Source organism: Stegostoma tigrinum, chromosome 27 (assembly GCF_030684315.1).
Source record: "Stegostoma tigrinum isolate sSteTig4 chromosome 27, sSteTig4.hap1, whole genome shotgun sequence".
NCBI classification, from domain to species: Eukaryota; Metazoa; Chordata; class Chondrichthyes; order Orectolobiformes; family Stegostomatidae; genus Stegostoma; species Stegostoma tigrinum.
The window spans coordinates 2,947,615-2,969,090 of record NC_081380.1 but is presented as its reverse complement, the minus strand read 5'-3'; the positions used below and the strand labels follow the sequence as shown (position 1 = coordinate 2,969,090).

Sequence of the window (21,476 nt, the reverse complement as noted above, 5' to 3'; positions counted from 1 at the left end):
TTAAGGTATTATGAAAAGTGAGCATCAATAAACTGGTCTGCTGCATTTATTTTGTTGTTGCATCCTGGAAAAAAGTTTATTAGCTTTTGCTTGAATGTGACTTCCAGTGTTAAACTGAAACCCTATCTGCCTTGCGAGGTGACAAAAAAAATTTCAAAGCACTATCCAAAGAAAGTAGGGGAACTTTTTCCTGGTATCCCAGAAAATATTTATCTTCTCATTTTGAATCTTGCCAGTTATCTCATTACTTTTTGTGGTAACTTGCATTGAGCAAATTGCCTGGCGCTATTACAACATCAACATTATCAAAGTGCTTCACAACCTCTGAAACACCTTGAGACCACCTGGGAACATGAAAAGCATGGCATAAAGGCATGCTCATTTTTGTGTGTGTGAGGGTGCAGACCAACCACAATATGACTTCATCCAACAGTGAGAAAGGATCAGAAATGATTTGTACCAAGGCCAAATGACAGAAGAGATTTACAAGAAAATCTGTGATAATACCCCTGGGATGAACAGTTTAGTTAGTATTTCTACTTTGTAATTGCAAAAGAACGCAAGATGAGTTCAGTTGGCAGTGTTATGAAGAAGCAGGCTTAACACAGTCCAATTACCACCGAAATGACAGCAAACAGATGAAAAAAAACTCAACATTCACGCACAGTCTATAAACAGGTGATGCCTAGAAACTAATATAAAAGAGATAACAATGTGTGGAGCTGGATGAACACAGCAGGCGAAGCAGCATCTTGACAGCAGGTTTATCTCTGATACAATTTTAACCCCACTGCAAAGCCTGTTCTAAGGAGCCTTCCTGATCCCAAGATGCTGCTTGGTCTGCTGCGTTCATCCAGTTCCACACCTTGTTATAGAACGTAGAACATAGAACAGTACAGCACAGAACAGGTCCTTCAGCCCACAATGTTGTGCCGACCATTGATCCTCATGTGTGCACCCTCAAATTTCTGTGACCATATGCATGTCCAGCAGTCTCTTAAATGACCCCAATGACCTTGCTTCCACAACTGCTGCTGGCAACGCATTCCATGCTCTCACAACTCTCTGTGTAAAGAACCCGCCTCTGACATCCCCTCTATACTTTCCTCCAACCACCTTAAAACTATGACCCCTCGTGCTAGCCATTTCTGCCCTGGGAAATAGTCTCTGGCTATCAACTCTATCTATGCCTCTCATTATCTTGTATACCTCAATTAGGTCCTCTCTCCTCCTCCTTTTCTCCAATGAAAAGAGACCAAGCTCAGTCAACCTCTCTGCATAAGATAAGCCCTCCAGTCCAGGCAGCATCCTGGTAAACCTCCTCTGAACCCTCTCCAAAGCATCCAATTCTTTCCTATAATACGGCGACCAGAACTGGACGCAGTATTCCAAGTGCGGTCTAACCAAAGCTTTATAGAGCTGCAACAAGATCTCACGACTCTTAAACTCAATCCCCCTGTTAATGAAAGCCAAACCACCATATGCTTTCTTAACAACCCTGTCCACTTGGGTGGCCATTTTAAGGGATCTATGTATCTGCACACCAAGATCCCTCTGTTCCTCCACACTGCCAAGAATCCTATCCTTAATCCTGTACTCGGCTTTCAAATTCGACCTTCCAAAATCCATCACCTCGCATTTATCCAGGTTGAACTCCATCTGCCACCTCTCAGCCCATCTCTGCATCCTGTCAATGTCCCGCTGCAGCCTAAAACAGCCCTCTATACTGTCAACGACACCTCCGACCTTTGTGTCGTCTGCAAACTTGCTGACCCATTATCTCCTATTATCACTAATATAAAAGGTCAGCTGTTAAAAGAGGTTACTGCCCTCCTCTCCAACATCAGAATAATTTTTAACAATTAATTATCTATTTTATGTAAATAAGATAAAGCACTGGCTTGTCAGAAAAATGTTCATGGGATTATATCCATTAGAGAACCCTTTAGCAGTCAAAATGTCTTAATGCAAAAATCTTACATGGAAGAATATATCCAAACACAGAAAGTAATCCTCTCCCTGCTTTGAATACAAACTTTCAGAATTTGATTTTGAGCACTGATATTACTTCAATAAAAATTAAGAAAGGTCATAATTCCAAGGCATGCTTTGCTGTTGCTTCACAAAGGACACCTAAATTTGCCACTCTTTCATTGAGACAGTAAGCAGGCAATTTTACCGGCAGTCTTCTCAATGGTGAGCAGAGACAAGGTGTAGAGCTGGACGAACACAGCAGGCCAAGCAGCATCAGAGGAGCAGGAAGGCCAACGTTTCGGGCCTCGACCCTTCTTCAGACCCTTTTGTCTTTCAACCTCAGCGGATCTCTCTCCCACTGCAACTCCCTTCAGCCTTGAAACTGCTTAACCCTAACCTCACTGCGAAGGCCATTCTCAATGATGAAGATGGTTGTTAAAAGATAACCTTGAGTTTACCTCATTGTTCTTTCCTCATTGCAATGCCTTAATAGTTAATTCACACCATGCTCAGTATTACGATCTTTACTTTTAAATTAGCATAATCTTTTACGAGCATAAATTAGGAGCAGAGGCAGACCAGTCTTTTGAGCCTTTTCCATCATTCAGTAAGGTCATTGCTAATCTGTTAGTAACCTCACATTTCATATTTCCACATTTCTGCTTACCCAAAAACCCTTTGACTCTTAGTCAAAGAATGTCTTTCCCTCTGCCTTAAAAACATTCAATGTCAAGGTTTTACTGCTTTTCTGTTCTTCCTGCTAAAGTGGACAAATTCATATTTTCCTACATTATTCTTATGCCATTTTTTCCATTCACTTAATTTTACCTATTCTCTAAGAGACTAAAAGTACTCATCCTTGGAAGCTATTTCTCTTCATTCCCTTCCCAAATGGAAGGCCCCTTAATTTTAAACTGTGTCCATAATAAAACTGTACACAGTACTCCAGATATGATCACAACATCACTACAACTGTGGCAAAACAAACTATTTATTCCTCTTGTAATAAATAACCACACTCCTTTTGTCTTCCATATCACCTGCTGAATAGCTACACTTTCAGACTCACACACACAAGACACCCATATGTCTCTACACCTCATTATGTTGAGGTTGCACGGACGTCGGTAGGGCCTCTTATGGAGTACTGGGTCCAATTTCGGTCTCCTTGTTATAGGAAGGATATTATTAAGCTGGAGAGGGTTCAGAAGAGTTTTACCAGGATGTTGTTGTGAATGACGGGCTTGAGTTATAAGGAGAGGCTGGAAAGACTGGGACGTTTTTCACCAGAGCATAAGAGGTTGAGTGGTGACCTTATAGAGGTTTATAAAATAATGAGGGATACAGATAATGTGAATGGCAGACATCTTTTCCCTGGAATGGATGATTTCAGACAAGGGGGCATATTTTTAAGGTGAGAGGAGAAAGTTTTTTTTAAAAATGAGGGTTTTTTTTTAAAATATACAGAGTGTGCTGTGTGCGTGGAATGAACGTCCAGAGGATGCAGGTATACTTACATACTTAAAAGATATTTAGATAAATACATGAGTAAGAAATATTTGAAGGGATATGGGCCAGGCGCAGCCAGTTGGGACGAGTTTAGTTTGGGTTTATTATCAGCATGGACTGATTAGACCAAAGGGTCTGTTTCCATGCTGTATGACACTGACCTCAGAGTTTCACAATCTGTCTATGTGAAAAAGGGTCCAGACCCGAAACGTCAGCTTTCCTACTTCTCTGATGCTGCTTGGCCTGCTGTGTTCATCCAACTCTACACCTTGTTATGTCTATATTTAAATAATGTACTGCTTTTCTGTTCTTCCTGCTAAAGTGGACAAATTCATATTTTCCTACATTATTCTTATGCCATTTTTTCCATTCACTTAATTTTACCTATATCTCTTTACAGATGCCTGAGGACAACTTACTTTTCTACATATTTTTGGCATCTTCAGTATTTTCAGAACCATATATTTCATCCCTTGTGCTCTCATGGTGCAGATGTCATCTCCCACCTGTTCCAGAGATGTGTGATAACTTCGCCAAAGATGTTGATTAGAAAATATCTAGATTTGCCTTCTCTATTCAAGTGAATGATATAAATCATAAATAGTTAAAGCCCCAGAAGTGATCATCATGGCACTCCACTTGTCACAACATGCCAACCCAAAGCTAAACAATTCTCTGTCCGTATGACAATGTTATTTTCAACAAAGTGAGCTTTAAGTTTGCATAGTAGCCTTTGCTACACCTTGTCAGATGCCTTCTAGAAATCCAAGAACACTGTACGTTCATCCACATTGCTTGTTAATTCTTCAAAATGTTTCAATAAATTTAGTCAAACATGATTTCCCTTTCACAAATCGATGTTGAGTGTGCCTGCTTACATTGAAATTGTCCAAGTGCCCTACTAGATCCTGCTTTATAAAACATTCCAGCATATTTCCTATGAACTCTATCAACAATCAGATTGTAGTTGCTTTTTAACTGGTACAGCTTAGAAACTGCACAGACAAAAGTTTTTGACAGACACGAGAGAACACGTATAGGACTACCACTTCAGTTATAACTCAATGATCGGACAAAGGAAGTACATGTATTATTACCACACCACAAATGAAGGTGAGAAAGCAGCCTCTGTGTGAATCAAACACAAGGGTACAACTTACCATTATAATTTGAGATTCCTTGAATGATTGAAAACATTTACATTATGGCATTTAAACAAATAAAAATGGAAGTGAGAGGGTGGCCAACAGTCAGGTAGAATATGATATTACATCTGTATGGTAGTGCTGAAGTAGGCAGCCAACTGTAGTTGACAAATCTGAAGTGATAAGCACTTTATCATCCCTCTGCCTTTGGGAATACTCTTCCCACTAGCACAAGCACAGTACAGGATCTGATCTGCAACAAAGCCTTATCAATGCTCTCCTATAGTTAATTAAGATTTCAAAAATCTTTTAGTAAAATTCTACTCAGCATTGCAACTGGAAACATGAAAAGATTTTTGGAAGTACCATGTCTAATCTCTTAAAGCAGTTCGCAATTTTTCTCATGGTTACTATGTGAAAAAGAATGATGGCATGGGTGGGGGTGGAGGTGGTAGGCAAGATCACAACAGGGAATAAAGAATCAGGATAAACACGAAATGGCTATTTCCACGTAAGCAATCAACTTAACTACCAATGCACTATTTAAAGACTACATGTAAGTTTATAAGAATGAAACACCTCTTTAACAATTGAACAAAAGTTTCTGAAGAAGTGTCGTTGGACTCAAAATATTGATTCTGCATCGTTTCCAAAAATGCTGCCAGACCAACTGAATTTCTTCAGCAATTTTTGTTTTTGTAAAGGAATTTAGATTGTTGTATTTACGTTGGCTGAAAAGTCTAATTGGTTGTAACGACTTCTTAATATTCAGAATGGCTCCAACTAGAGTGAATCTTCCAGCATGTAACAACACTAAATCAAAGGTCAAACCATGGAGATGCAGCAGTAAGGTATAAGCCACAGCCTAGGGTCTGACATTAGGTAGGTACAAAAGAGTATAGTTGGCGATGGAACTATTGTGGTATGGCAAGGGAGGTCCTGGGTACCACAAAAACTGGGAAATTCAAAATAGAATTTAGCAACTTAAATACATTGCAAAAACCAAAAAGAGGAGGACAGGACAGACCTGGATGACCCCAATGCCACCTGGTGATAGGTTGCTTGCAACCTAAAGAGAGAAAGGGATATTGTATATTCCATTCTAAAATGTTCAGATAGCAAATTATCATGATTACCAAATGGTTAACGTTAAAAAAAAATCAAAACTGTGTCATATGAATTAAGCTAAATATGTGCAATTGCATGCTATACACAAGAATTACCCAAAATATTTACACACATCTACAATGCAACATGTGCATTTGATGAATACTATTCCAGGCAAACTGTGTGTCATCATTTATTGAATTGTATGTCTGTCCAAGTGTCAGTTGGATTTATGTTACACAGACTTAAAGACAGGAAAGTGTGTCACAGTTTGTTATCTAAGTTTTGAATTTAACCGAGTGGAAAGGAAGCGCAGCAAACTATTATGCAAGGAGAGGGAAAGAATGGAGCTATGAATGGTGGTGTTAAGTGTCTGGCAAATTGTTTTTGAATTCCTGAGTTAGGTTTGGTTTCAAACTGCCTCAAAATGCACTACTTGTGGTTTAATTACATTCACTAATTGCCTTGGCCTACTGTGATTCTTGTTTAAGCAGTACTACGAGTTTAAAATTACCATTGTTTACAAATCTACCCACAGTTTAGTCATCCCCAGGTCTCAGTAGCACCTCCAAACTGACAATACTGTTAAGGTTTCTGTGATCCTCCAGTTCAGGCTCCTTGCCCATTTCAGACTTTAATCACTTCATGCCAAGGTTCCAATCTCTAAACCGCACCCCCCCCCAGCCTTTCTTTTAACCATTAAGGCCACTTCTTATAACCAACCATTCTGACTAAGCTTTTGCTCATCCATTTCACTCGTCAGTGTCAAATGATTTGTTCCACTAGTAAAGAAGTTATAAAAATGGATTAACGGAAATTGTTGTTATTGGGGTAATAACGGGAGAGACAAAGATGGCAGAAAACTGAGCAGGGCTCACAGCTTGTGTGTAGACTGTAGCACACTAACTTTCCACTAATACATAGATCAAACAAAGAGACGAAATGAATACATTAGCATGGGATGATTCTTTTTGGTGCACTGAACCAATATCGCCACTTTGCTTAATTTTCCAACTACAAGGTAACAACGACAGCTGCAAAAAGTTCAAATCAAAGGTCAAATAAGACTGGTAACATATGCACAAACAGGTTTCCACTGTAAGTCCGAAGTGAATGAGCTTTAAGATTGTGTGCGTACTGCTGATAATAAACAATGGGATTAGTGGATTACTCAGCTAGGTTCTCTAAGCAGAAAAACAGGACGCAAAATCTGTTTAGATGGAGCTAAGAAACAGAAAGGGCAGCAAACATTGGTAGGAGTAATTTACAGACCACCAAACAATAGTAGTAATGTAGGGCATGGTGTATGTCAGAAATTAGAGGCGCATCTAACAAGGAGAATGCAGTAATCATAGATGACTTCAATTTGCATAGAGAATGGAGAAGTACAATAAGCATCAATGTGGTTGAGGAAGAATGTCTGGAATTTAATGTTTTAGCAAAGATCTGTAGCTTGGGTTGTGGCTGGAGTTATTGGTTGGTTCACTGAGCTGACTAGTTTTTATGCAAATGTTTCCTTCCCCTACTAGGTGACATCTTCAGTGCTGCCTAGCTTCTGATGAAGCATCGTTGTTCTGATCCATTTTGAATTTATACTTCAGGTCCAGTGGATAGTTCTGTTTCCGGTTTTGCTCCATAGTAGTATGTAGAGGGGTCTATTTCAACATGTTTGTTTATGGCTACGTGATGCAGCAAAACAGCATGACCAACTCTCCCTTGTACCTCTTCACTCCAACAGGAAAGGACATCGGTTTAACTGGAACAACGTAACAATACTAGGACAAGCAAAACAAAGGCAAGCACAAGAATTCCTAGAAGCCTGGTTTCAAACACTGGTGCCATAAACAAATATGTTGAAATAGATCACATCTACATGCTGCTATGGAGCAAAACCAGAAACAGAACTACCCACTGGACGAGACCTATAAATTCAAACTGACTAGAACAACAGTGCTTCAGTGGAGACTAGACAGCACTGAAGATGTCACCTAGAAAGGGACGAAACACTTCCACCAAAACCTGTCAGTTCGGCGAACCAAGCTACAGTTACTGAAATATACATGAGACAGTTCCACAAAAATTGCTTCAGAAAACTATCAAGGGCATAGGCTTTTTTACATCTAATGCTATGAAGTGAGAAAAGGCTAGTAATCTCAATACGAAAGAACCTTTCAGGAATAGCAACCATAGTATGATAGAAGGAGGGTCCAAACCTGAAAGGTTAGCTTTCCTGCTCCTCTGATGCTACTTGGCCTGCTGTGTTCATCCAGCTCTACACCTTGCTATCTATAGTATGATAGAATTGTGCATGGAGTTTGAAAAAATATGTAGTTCAATCCAAAACTATGGCCTTATACCTGAGCAAAAGTAATTATGAAGATTCAAGGAGGATGTTGCCTGCAGTGGATTGGAAAGCCATATTAAAATATTTGACTGTAGATGGATAATGGCTAGTCTTTATAGAATTAACACTTAGTGTCCAAAACATACAGTCCTATAAGGCAAAAGTACTGAATTAAAAAGCAAGACAGAGCCATGGCTAACAATGAAAATTAAAGATGATATTAGATCAAAACAGGGGATACATAAAGTTGGCCAAAAAGGCAGCAAGCCTGTGGACTGGGAGAATTTTAGAATTCAGCAACGGTATTACAAACAAATTGTTAGGGAGAATAGGATATGAATGTAAAATAGCAAAAAAAATTGCCAGCTTTTACAATTTTCTCCTTTTTACATACCCACATAAAGAAAAGACAAAGGTAGAATTAGGGTCATGGAATTTTACACCACAGAAACAGGCCCATCAGTGCCTGATGGTCAGCAAGTACACAACGTACTCTAGTCCCTAGACAGGATGCACAGGAGGTTTACCAAGATCTTGCCTCAGTTGGAGCAATTCAGCTATGCAGAAAGACGAGATCAGTAGAATGGCTGAGGGGGCATGATTGAGGTGCATGAAATTATGAGGGGCAAAGGAAAGGTAGATAAGAAGGAGATTTTCCACTTGGTAGAGGGATCGATAACTGCAGGGTAGAAATTTAACGTAAAGAGGTGGTTTAGAAGGGATTAAAGGAAAAACTTCCATCACCTAGAAAGGGGTAGGTTTCTGCAAGTCACTTCCTGAAAGAGTGATAGAGGTAGGAAGCATCAACATTGAAGTTGTTAGATATCACGTGAAGTATCATAACTTAGCAATCTAATGACATTTGAACATGAGAGTGAATGTTACAGGATAAGCCTGATGTGATATTTGAAATGGGGTACTGCGAAACAACTAAGATCCAGATTAACCTTAATTTTAATATAAATGAAAGAGAAAATCTCCAAAGAAATGAGACAAATTTGTTAATGGGTAGAAAAACAGGTATGGAAAAAGAATTATGGGATACAGAACAGTTTACACTCTTAAGAGGCTACAGCTCTGCTTCACAAAAAAAACTGACACCTAAAGAGATACAAGCAACAAGCTTCTAACTTAGGATTTTAAAGTTGGTATGTGGGAACATCTCAGTTGCGCCTATGATCTTCCAAAGTTCTCTCAGATTGGAACATGGCACACGTGACTCAGTTACTTCAGAAAGATGATGGGGGAAGACAGAGAATCATAGGCAAATTACTCCAACATTTGTTGTTACGAAATTACTACACAGTCTATGATAAGCACCTCACTGAATGCCTAGAAAATTTTCAGCTGGTCAGAGACAACCCATCTGTGTTTGTAACAAGTACATTGTTCCTGACCAAGCTGATTTAACATTTTCAACAGGTGACTGAAGGGAAGGAGAGGGGAAAATGGCTAGCGATATTATTTATATGAACTTCCAGAAGGCATTTTATAACGTTCTTCACAAGAGACTATTAGCTAAAGTTGAACTTCATGGAACTAAGGGGAATTAATCACCTGGTCAGGAAATTGGCTGAGCACAGGAAATTAATCAGATAATGCACAGGTACTCAAATTGTCAAGATGTAACTAGTGATCTTTCACAGTGACCTGTTTTGGAGTCTCAACTAGTCAACACGTTAACTAACGACTTAATGATAGGATAGAAAGCCACATATCAAAGTTTGCTGACAGCATTGCATTCAGTGCAGGTGGAACTATAAAATTGCAAAAAGATTATGTAACATAGGCAAAAGTGTGGCAAACAAATTTCAATACAAGAAAATATGATAGTTTCAAAACAGTGGATGCCCAAAGAGCCTTGGGGTGAAGTCCAGGCACATGGATCACTAAAATATTGCAACAGATACAGAAAATAATCAAAAATAAGTACAGAGAAAATAGGAGTGGGAGAAAACCATTTTGATCTTTGAACCTGCTCTGCCCAAAAGATCATTGCCGTGTTTCCATCTCAACTCCACCCTTATCTCTCCATATCCCCCAATCCCCTCAGAACCCAGACAGTCAGCTTTGTTTTGAACATACTCAACAATACAATGATCTTGGGCAGAAAATTCCAAACATCCAGAACACTGACTGAAATACCTCAATTCTCAAAGATCAGCCCCTTATTCTAAAGCTATGAAGCCATGTTCTAGATTTCCCAACCACAGGAAACATTTTCTCAGAATCCAATTGGCCCAGCCCCTTAAATATTGTATATTGGTAGCTTTAGGATCCTAAAAGATATTGATTTGAGCCAGTATGAACTCAAGCCAAATAACACCTTTCTGTGCCCTTTATGACACTACATTTCAATTAATTTACCACATTCTCTAAACGTCAGAAAATATAAGCCTAGTTTACTGATTCTACCTTCAAAGAACATTCCCTTCATCTCATGAACAAAGGTAGCGAAACATTATTGTACTCTTTTGGGATTATTCAATTGAGTCGGATGATCAGCCATGATCATGAAGAATGGCAGAGTAGGGTCGAAGAGCTGAATGGCCTCCACCTGCTCCTATCCTTTGTGTTTCTATGTTTCTACAGCCATTAAACCAAATCTGCTCAATGTGTTTAACTTACATGAAAACAGCCACTTCATGACAATATCTCCAAAAAACACTGAAGCAGTGGAAGGATTTGCAGACCAATGAACTATGTAAAAGGCCATGATCTGAAAATTCATTCCCTTGCCATTGCTACCTTTTTCCAGCTATAACTAATCCCTACGAGGTCTTGTGGTGCAATATATAACGTTCTTGCCTGAGTCTGAAACTTTGGGCTCAACTCCCATCCTAGATCTTGATGGCCAATGACATTGCATTCATAATGCAGGCAAAGAAATTTGAGTATCAACTTGTAAATCCTTTGAATATACGCCAAGTGCATACAGTAAGATCATGAGACATTCCTAGCAGAAATACAGAAAATAGGAACAGGAGAAGGCCATTCATCCCTTCCAGCCTACTGTCATTCAATAATGATCACACCTGATCATCCAACACAATACCCTGTTCTCCCTTTCACCCCACATTCTTTGATTCCTTTAACCTTAAGAACTATATCTATCTCCTTCTTGAAACATCCAACAATTTGGCTTCAACTATTTTCTATGACAGAATTCCACAAGTCCACTACTCTTTGAGTGAAGTGTTTCTCCACATTGAAGTACTAAATGGCCTACTCCATTTCATTACACTAGACCTATGGTTCCGGACTCCCTAGTCATCAAGGACTTTCTTCCTGCGCTTACCCAGTCTAGCCCTGATGAGTTTATTAGAGATCCCTCGTCCTTATTCTAACCTCCGGCGAATATAGTTCTAATAAATCCAATCTCTCTTCACAAATCAGTCAGTTCTGCTGTTCCAAGAATCAGTGTGGTAAATCTTTGTTGCAGTCCTTGCTTAGCCAGAACATCTTTCCTCAGATATGGAGACCAAAACTGCACTCAACACTCCAGGTATGGTCTCACCTAGGACTTGTAAAATCATCAAAGATAGCCTAGTATGCCAATTCAACTGGCTCCCCCTTATCAACTCTACTACTTATTTCCAAAGTATAAAGTCCCAATATTTTATAAAGCATGATTTCCCTTTCATAAATCTAAGCTGACTCCATCCAATCCTGTCACTGTTTTCCAATCTATTTTATAATCAGTCATACAGTCATTGTGTGATGAGAAGAAATTAGAGTCTCCCACGTCACTATTCATGGCTCCTATAACAAAATGCTAAAGGAGTCATAAAAACAAGATACTGCAGATGCTGGAAATCTCAAATAAACACACAAATCAACGGGGTGGAAGCCTCTATGGAGACAGAAACAGACGTTAGAATTCTGAAGAAGGGTCACTGGACCCAAAACGTTAGCTCTGTTTTCTCCTTCACAGGTGCTGCCAGGCCTGTTGAGCTTTTCCAGCAACTTTGTTTTTGTTAGAATCCAATGACTCATCTTCAGACGCTAAAAGGGTATGCTGCCACAGAACTCAAGAGTCCTTGTAGGGGTCAGTGTGGATTAAATTTGGTTTTGTTCCCATTTCAGCTGAGGCAGGTCTTGCAATTCACAAAACACAATAAAACAGTCCAATCAAAAGGTATATTTAGATACGTTATTGCTTACAGTGTACCTCTTCACAACAAAAGAAACCTGTCATTGGCAGAAAACAATTAATTTTCAATTTTTCAATGTTCATAATGCATGAAACTTGAACATTTATGCCAGTAACAGAGCATGAATAATGACAGTGGCTGAATGGATTAGTTTATCTGAGGACTGTGGTTTACCTCAGCAATGCTTTTAGGTCAAGAAGCAGGTCCCACCTCATTTGCCAAGGTGAGGCACATGCCGATGGGAGGAACATGTATTTTCACCAATCTTCCTCTATTTCCAGCAGACAAAACAATAGGAAATCATACCTCTAGCTTAAAAAGTAGCTGGTTGAATGGGCAAGTTGTTTTTTTTAAATAAAGGGAAGGGGCTAGGAAAGAAAGGGTATGGATATTTGGGAATTTGGGAGGTGTGATACATAATAAATAAATCTTGCTGGAAGATAAAGAAACATGCATCATAATCCTGAAGTTCTGTTCCACCTTACCAATCTGCTATATTGACCTTTAGTTGTTTTTTAACAATTCATCAAAGAGACAAAAAAGCTTTTAAGTTCAGCTCAATATTTGAATTTGGGACTATACACTAGAATAGCTTAGATACAGAGCATAGAACATAGAACAGTACAGCACAGAACAGGTCCTTCAGCCCACAATGTTGTGCCGACCATTGATCCTCATGTGTGCACCCTCAAATTTCTGTGACCATATGCATGTCCAGCAGTCTCTTAAATGACCCCAATGACCTTGCTTCCACAACTGCTGCTGGCAACGCATTCCATGCTCTCACAACTCTCTGTGTAAAGAACCCGCCTCTGACATCCCCTCTATACTTTCCTCCAACCAGCTTAAAACTATGACCCCTCGTGTTAGCCATTTCTGCCCTGGGAAATAGTCTCTGGCTATCAACTCTATCTATGCCTCTCATTATCTTGTATACCTCAATTAGGTCCCCTCTCCTCCTCCTCTTCTCCAATGAAAAAAGTCCGAGCAGTTAATATAGCACAGAGAACATTCAAACCCTGAACAATTCATACATTCACAATTTAGAGACTAAAAAGGTCGAGAATCAACTTGGATATGGCTTTAAATGCAAACCAATTAAGTTTTTATTATGTATATATTGTACAATCACCATCAGTATTACATTTGGTGTATCAATGCCAAGTGTGATCTCCAAGTAGAGCACTGAGCAAGAGGAGGAAAACTGAACCAACATGACCAGATGTAATTCAGTCTCTACTTTAAAGTTAAGCAATCAATCTTTAATTTTATACTTGCTTTATGAATGAAAATGATCACATTTATAAAGCTTGTTAGCTTATGCAAATTTAAGATGCTGTGATAGAATATCCTTATACTGACCAGGCAGCAGAGTAATCACATTAAACTCAGCAAATGAGGTTCTTCCTTGGCTCCAGAAATTTGCTTTCATTAAATAAATAAACTAAACTTAATTCCAAGTTGTGATACTCCCTCCTTGGGAGGGAGGATGTAGTTACTTTGTGACACACTTAAATAGGCAATTCAAATATACAAGTAAGGGGCAGGAATAGACTTAAATTTGTTATGAATGCAACATGCATTTTGATGTATAGCCTTGGTTTTGTCTGTTATCTTTGCACTATCTTGTGCTGATTGTTGATGTATTCCTAGGTTTTCCCTCCTGTTCCACTTTCCTGCCATTCTTTGGCCATGATTTCCCATATTTTCCTCTCTCAGCTTGTCTCTATTTTTTGAAGGGGGTCACTTAGCTCAGTGGGACAGATGTCTTGTAATGTATCGGAATGAAAACAGGTGAGTTCAGTTCCTGCACCAGCTGAGGTTACCATGAAGAATTCTCTTACTTAACCTTTTGCCTTGGCAGAGGCATGGTCACCCTCAAGTTAAACTACCGCCAGATTTCTCTCTCTAATGCAAGAGCTGCCTATAGTCCGGTAAAACAGCAACTTTACTTATACTCTATGATACATACGTTCATCATTCCACATTTGATCCCTTGCCATAACTATTTGGTTTAAACTTGCGCAACTTCCCTAGTTATGTGATTCACAAGAACATAGATCCAAGCATAGTTCATGTGAAGATCATCCCGAAAGTAAGCTTCCACTTTCTCCAATATTGGTGCTAGTGGCCCATAAATCAGGATTCCCATTACAAAAGGTGACAGATGAATTTATTTAATTTAAAACAGTAATGGGAAGGGAACTACATGCAAAATTCTTCATTCATTTAACAGGTATCTGACACTGGCTCACTTACAGGATCACGTAACACAAGAGACTGCCATCACAGTGTATATTATGGGGGGGTGGGGGTTGTGTCTATTTGCGAAATGATAAACTATTTGCCCTCTTTATGTATCTATTAAGATCCCATGTCACTATCTTGACAAAAAGTGAATGTTTTCCCTAGCATTTTCACCACTATCCCTTAATCAGCATTCCCAAAACGGATATTATAACATTTCTATCATAAGGTCTGCAATCTTGTGTCCTATTTGACAGAGGATTTTATATTTTATACTCATATGTTTGCTCTATCACCATAACTACTTTCTCCTGTTTAGTAATAACATCTGGTCATTACCACACTGCCATTTTGTGGGAGGATGCTGTGAAAAAGGTTGGCTACCACATTCCCTGCGTTACAATAGCGACCATGCTTCAAAAGTACTTAGTTGACTGCAAAGCATTCTAAGATCACAGTGATCATAAAAATATAACAGATAAATACATGATCTTTTCATTACAGCTTGTTTCAACCCTGCTTCACTTCATCTGTTGGAATTTATACCCTTGTTACTTCTGGACTTCATGATTCAAGTGCCCTCCTAGCAGGCCTCCGTCATCCACAACGCTGTCTTCGGCAATCCAATAATTTTGCTGCCTTTAAAATAACTTGCACCAAGTCCTACTTACCTGTAAGCCATAGAACCACAAGACCATAAGGGTACAGGAGCAAAATTCAGCCATTTGGCCCATCAGGTCTGCACTGTGCCTGACATGTTTCTCAACCCCATTCTCCTGCCTTCCCCCCATACCACTTGATCCCCATACCAATCAAAAACCTGTCTGTCTGAAATACACTCAATGATTTGGCATCCACAGCTCTCTGTAGCAAATGAGTTCCACTGATTAGAGATAGTTGGAACTGCAGATGCTGGAGAATCTGAGATAACAAGGTGTAGAGCTGGATGAGCACAGCAGGCCAAGCAGCATCACAGGAGCAGGAAAGCTGACGTTTCGGGCCTACACCCTTCTTCAGAAATCGGGGAGGGTAAGGAGGTTCTGAAATAAATAGGGAGAGAGGGGGAGGTGGAGAGAAAATGGATAGAGGTGAAGATAGGCGGAGAGGAGACAGACCAGTCAAAGAGGCGAGGATGGAACCAGTAACGGTGAGTGCAGGTGGGGAGGTAGGGAGGAGATAGGTCAATCCAGGGAGGACGGACAGGTCAAGGGGTTGGGATGAGGTTAGTAGGTAGGAGATGGAGGTGGGAGGAGGGGATAGGGGGAAGGACAGGTTAAGGAGGCTGGGACAAGCTGGGCTGGTTTTGGGATGCAGTAGGGGGAGACGAGATTTTGAAGCTTGTGAAGTCCACATTGATACCTTTGGGCTGCAGGGTTCCCAAGTTGCTGTTCCTGCAACCTTCTGGTAGCATCGTTGGGGCACAGCAGGAGGCCCAGGATGGACATGTCGTCTGCGAAATGGGGGGGGGGGGGGGGGGGGGGAGAGAGAGTTGAAAATGGTTTGCGACTGGGAGGTGCAGTTGTTTAGTATGTTCTGCAAAGCAGTCTCCAAGCCTCTGCTTGGTCTTCCCGATGTAGAGGAGGTCCATTGTGGCCTCTTATATCCATCTTCAATCTACCTCTCCCTTTCTCCCTATTTATTTCAGAATCTCCTTCCCCTCCCCCATTTCTGAAGAAGGGTCTAGGCCCAAAATGTCAGCTTTCCTGCTCCAATGATGCTGCTTCGCCTGCTGTGTTCATCCAGCTCTACACCTTATTATTTCAGTTCTACCGATTAACTACCTTCTGGCTGAAGAAACTCTTCAACTCAGTTCTAAAGGGTCATCCCTTCACTCTAAGGCTGTGCCTTCGTGTCCTAGTCTCTCCTACTAGTCAAAACATTTTCTTCATGTACACTCTATACAGGCCTCTCAGTATTCTGTATTTCTCCCTCATCTTTCTAAACTGGGTACAAACTCAGAGTCCTCAACTGCTCCTCATATGACAAGCCTTTCATAACTAGGATCATTCTTGTAAGATTCTCTGAATTTCCCCCAACACCTGCACATCCTTCCTTACATACAGGGCCCAAAACTGAATTTTACTAATATCACCAGTATCTCTCTGGACCATGACGACTGCATCTTTCCACTTCCACTCCAAATTCTTCTGCAGCTCAGACGAGATATTCTGAATGTGGGCACCTGCCAAGAAACACAGCCTTTGAGACATTCAATCCTGGCCACAGAGAACAGTGTCTACTCTCCTGACTATTTCAATTACAACTACTCTTCTCCTCGATCTTCAACGGCTCCCTGTATCTCCGTCCTGTGGTCAGTTTGCTCATCCTCACTATAACCCACACACTGATTCACACAGGGAGCAAGAATCTCAAGCTTATTGGACAAGCTCACGTCCTCCCTGATGTCTTGTACTGCTCAACCGTGACTCCAGCTCATCAACTCTGAGCTGAAATTCTTCAAGCAGCCAACACTTGGTGCATACATGGTCAGTACTAACCACAATGGGGTGCACCAGTTTCCACATCATTGCCTGACCTCACAGCTCCTCCAAAAAAGTCTTTTTTTTGCCCTCTGTACTCCTAGCAGGTTCCCCTTCAGATTTTCTTGAGGCTAATTTTTGATTTTGGGTCTTTCCTGTTCATTCTCCCTAATTCTCTTTATTAGGTAATATTGTGACTACGTGACTATATATTCTGCTTTTGAATTGCCATGTGGGTATGTGGATTCTCAGAAACAGAATTAAAATTAATCAATAACCTTAATGATCAAACCCACAACTAGAGTTAAATCCACATCCAATAAGGAAAGTAGTATTAAATTTCCTAGGCACCAAAGCAAGTCAATTCACCTGAGACAACTGGCATAAGTTAACAAAAGGGTTTTATTTTCCAGAAATAACTGACATGTTTTTACACAAAAAGAACAAAAGAAACACTTCTGCAGATTTTCAAGATCACAGTTAATGTGTTTTCATTACACACGTCGAAATATTTTAACCAGGCAATTTTGCTGCAACTCAGATCACAATCTCAGATTTAAATTTAACAATTGATGCAGTGTTTATTACAGTAGGGCCACAACAGTTTTCCGCACATAGACCTCCCAGATTGATGCAGTGTTAAACTAAAAAGATTAAAATTAAACTTCCAAGGTTTTCTCGAGTTTAAAGTTTTCCTGGCTCCTAGCTAGTATGTTTTTTTTGGACAGGTTAAAACTGTTTTCTCTGCTTTGCAAGCTCCTTCTACCCACGCCTTTCATCATCTCAGATCGCGAAACGATCGACCCCGCCAAACGACCAAACTTTGCAGCCAGCAAGTCAACGAACTCACCCACCGCTAGTCCCTACGCTCCCCAGCTGCTCTTCCTCCGATCGCAGGCTACTTCTCTCCCATGCTTGGTGCTACTAAACCTATCAACAGCAAACATGTTTGTGAAGCGGCCTGTTATTGGAGGATCATGACGAAAACAAACTCTGATTGAAGCAGCAAATCGACATAGTATCTGCTTCTGGAACGTATGGGGACGACGTTGCTTTGATTGGTTGTCCCTTATAACTGAATCCTTTTTCCCCAGGCGTTGTGGGGTTTTTGGAGGTGAGTTCTCTCACGGTTTCCGCGTATTTAGTGTTGTCTGTAAACCTCTCCCTTCAAGAAACTGAGAGATAGCAAGAACTGCAGATGCTGGAGTGAGAGATAGCACAGAATGGAACTTGAGGAACACAGCAAGCGAGGCAGCATCAGAGGAGCAGGAAAGTTGACGTTTCGGGTCGGGACCCTTCTTTCCGAACCAAAAATTCAACTTTCCTGCTCCTCTGATGCTACCTGGCTTATTTTGTTCCTCCAGCTCCATACTGCGTTGTCTCCTTAGAACCTCTACATTTGACCAAGCTTTCAGTCATTTGTCTGTCGAAGTGATTCAGCTTCTAATTTTGTTAGATAATGTTGTGAAGCACCTCCGAATGTTTTAGAGATGACATATAAATGCAGGTTGATGTTTTTTGCGTCACCACAACGTATATAAAATGGCTACCAAATTTCCGATATCACAATGTATTTTAATTTCATTGACTAGGAAGCACTTTGCAACATGCTGTAAATCAATCAAACTCAATTGTAAATCACACAAACGCAATCCTCTTATTTTGTTAAAATGGTCTCTATTTGAGCCTGAGTTAGAACACCCTTTCTGAAGTGTAAATAATCAGTGAACTAATTAGTCACTGTCGATAGTAGGACTATGGGGATGAGGGGGGCTGTGGGCCTCAATTTAAGGACCATAAGACATAGGAGTGGAAGTAAGGCCATTCGTCCCATCAAGTCCACTCTGCCATTTAATAATAGCTGATGGGTATTTGAACTCCACTTATCCACAGTCTTCCCCTTAGCCCTTACTTCCTTGCAACATCAAGAAGTTATCAATCTCTGCCTTGAAGACATTTAACGTCCTGGGCTCCACTGCGCTCTGTGTCAATGAATTCCACAGGCCCACCACTCTCTGGTTGAAGAAATGCCTCCTTATTTCTGTTCTAAATTTACCCCCTCTAATTCTAAATCTGTGCCCATGGGTCTGAGTCTCCCCGCCCAACGGAAACAACTTGCCAGCGTCCACCCTTTCTAAGCCATGCATTATCTTGTGTGTTTCTAACAGACAGGCCCTCAACCTTCTAAACTCGAATGAATACAATCCCAGGATCCTCAGCTGTTCATCGTATGTTAGGCCTACCATTCCAGGGATCATCCGTGTTAAGATTTTGACGCTCTGTTGTTAGCTACATTTGGGGGGGGGTGGGGTGGGGAGGGGGGGGGGTGGGGTGGGGAAGTGGGGGGGGGGGTGGGGAAGTGGGGGGGGGGGAAGTGGGGGGGGAAGTGGGGGGGGGGGGAAGTGGGGGGAGTGGGGGGAAGTGGGGGGGGAAGTGGGGGGGGGAAGTGGGGGGGGGGAAGTGGGGGGGGGGAAGTGGGGGGGGGGAAGTGGGGGGGGGGAAGTGGGGGGGGGGGGGAAGTGGGGGGGGGGGAAGTGGGGGGGGGGAGGGGAAAGTGGGGGGGGAGGGAAGTGGGGTGGAGGGAAGTGGGGGGGGGGAAGTGGGGGGGGAAGTGGGGGGGGGAAGTGGGGGGGGGGAAGTGGGGGGGAAGTGGGGGGGGGAAGTGGGGGGGGGGAAGTGGGGGGGGAAGTGGGGGGGGGAAGTGGGGGGGGAAGTGGGGGGGGGGAAGTGGGGGGGGGAAGTGGGGGGGGGGAAGTGGGGGGGGGAGGAAGTGGGGGGGAGGGAAGTGGGGGGGGGGAAGTGGGGGGGGGAAGTGGGGGGGGGGAAGTGGGGGGGGAAAGTGGGGGGGGGAAGTGGGGGGGGGAAGTGGGGGGGGAAGTGGGGGGGGGAAGTGGGGGGGGAAGTGGGGGGGGAAGTGGGGGGGGGGAAGTGGGGGGGGAAGTGGGGGGGGGGGAAGTGGGGGGGGGAAGTGGGGGGGGGAAGTGGGGGGGGGGGAAGTGGGGGGGGGAAGTGGGGGGGGAAGTGGGGGGGGGGAAGTGGGGGGGGGAAGTGGGGGGGGGAATGGGGGGGAAGTGGGGGGGGGAAGTGGGGGGGAAGTGGGGAGTGGGGAGTGGGGGGGAAGTGGGGGGTGGGGAAGTGGGGGGGGGAAGTGGGGGGGGGGGATGTGGGGGAGTGGGGGGGGAAGTGTGGGGGGTGGAAGTGGGGGGGGGAAGTGGGGGGGAGGGGTGGGGGAAGTGGGGTGGGGGAAGTGGGGTGGGGGTGGGGAAGGTGGGGGTGGGGTGGGGGGAAGTGGGGTGGGGGAAGTGGGGGTTGGGGGGGGGAAGTGGGGGGGGTGGGGGTAGTGGGTGGTGGGGAAGTGGGAGGGGGGGAAGTGGGGAGGGGGGGGAGTTGGGGTGGGGGTTGTGGGTGTTGTGGGGTGGGGGGTGGAGTGGAGGTGGGGATGTTGGGGTGGGGAGTTGGGGGTGGGGAGTTGTTGGGTTGTTGGGGTTGGGAGTGGGGGTTGGTGGGGAAGTGGGGGGGGTGGTTGTGTGTGGGGTTGTGTGGGAGTGGGGAGTTTGGTGGGGGAGGGGTGTTTGGGGTTTGTTGGTGGGTGGGGAGTTGGTGTGGGGGGGGGTTGGGTTGGGGGTTTGTTGGGGGGGGTTGTTGGGGTTTGTTGGGGGGGTTTGGTTGTGGGGAGGGTTTGTTTGTGGGAGGTTTTGTGGGGAGTGGGGTGGGAGGTGGGTGGTGTTGGTGGGTTTGGTGGTTGGGGTTGGTTGGGGGTTGGGGGTGGGTTGGGGTTGTTGGGTGGGTGGGGGGGTTGGGGGGGGGTGGGGGGGGTTGGGGGGGTGGGGGGAGGTTTGTGGGGGGGGGGTTGGGGGGTTGGTTGGGGGGTTGGGTTTTTTGTTGGGTTGGGTTGGGGGTGGTTTTGGTTGGGGGGTTTTTGGTTTGGTTGGGGGGTTTGGTTGGGGGGGGGTTTGTTGGGGGTTTGGTTTGGTGGGGGGTTGTTTGTTTGGGTTGGGGGGGGGGTTTTGGTGTTTTGGGTTGAGGGGGGGGTTTTGGGGGGGTTTGGGGTTTGTTGGGAGGGTTTTGTTGAGGGGTTTTTGGGAGGTTTGTTTGGGGGTTTGTTTGTGGTGTTGGGTGGGTTGTTTTTTTGGGTTTGTTTGGGTTTTTGGTTGTTTGTTGGGTTTGTGAGAGAGATTATTATTATTAGGGTGGTTTTTGTTTGAAAATGAAAGAAAAAAGGAAAGAAAAAAGGAAAGAAAAAAGTGAAAGAAAAAAAGTAAAGAAAAAGGAAGAAAAAAGGAAAGGAAAAAAGGGAAAGAAAAAAAGTGAAAGAAAAAAGGTAAAGTAAAGAATAGAGGAAGGAAGAAAAAAAAAAAATTAAATAAATGAGAGGAAAAAAAAAAATTAAAGAAAGTAGATGAAAAAAAGATTAAAAAGTAAAGTGGAAAAAAAAAATAAAATAAAAAGGAAAGGTAAAAAAAATAAAATAAAAATGAAAGTGGAAAAAAATAAAATAAAAAGGAAATCTGAAAAA

At 42.6% G+C, this 21,476-nt stretch overlaps 1 protein-coding gene across 4 annotated transcripts in view; it reads right to left on the bottom strand.

Annotated features, from left to right (window-relative positions):
- The window catches only part of rabep1 (rabaptin, RAB GTPase binding effector protein 1), a 120,137-nt gene that overhangs the window by 83,561 nt on the left and 15,100 nt on the right, over positions 1-21,476 (bottom strand). The window contains exons 1-2 of one of the 4 annotated variants that reach the window (XM_059655536.1): positions 17,815-17,840; positions 16,573-16,662 (exon numbers count right to left, since the gene is read on the bottom strand). The exons of the other annotated variants lie outside the window; for them this stretch is intronic. Coding sequence (XP_059511519.1) covers positions 16,573-16,591 — 19 coding nt within the window. The 5' untranslated portion in view covers positions 16,592-16,662; positions 17,815-17,840. Of the gene's footprint in view, positions 1-16,572; positions 16,663-17,814; positions 17,841-21,476 lie in introns of those variants that run through there. 4 annotated transcript variants of the gene reach the window in all.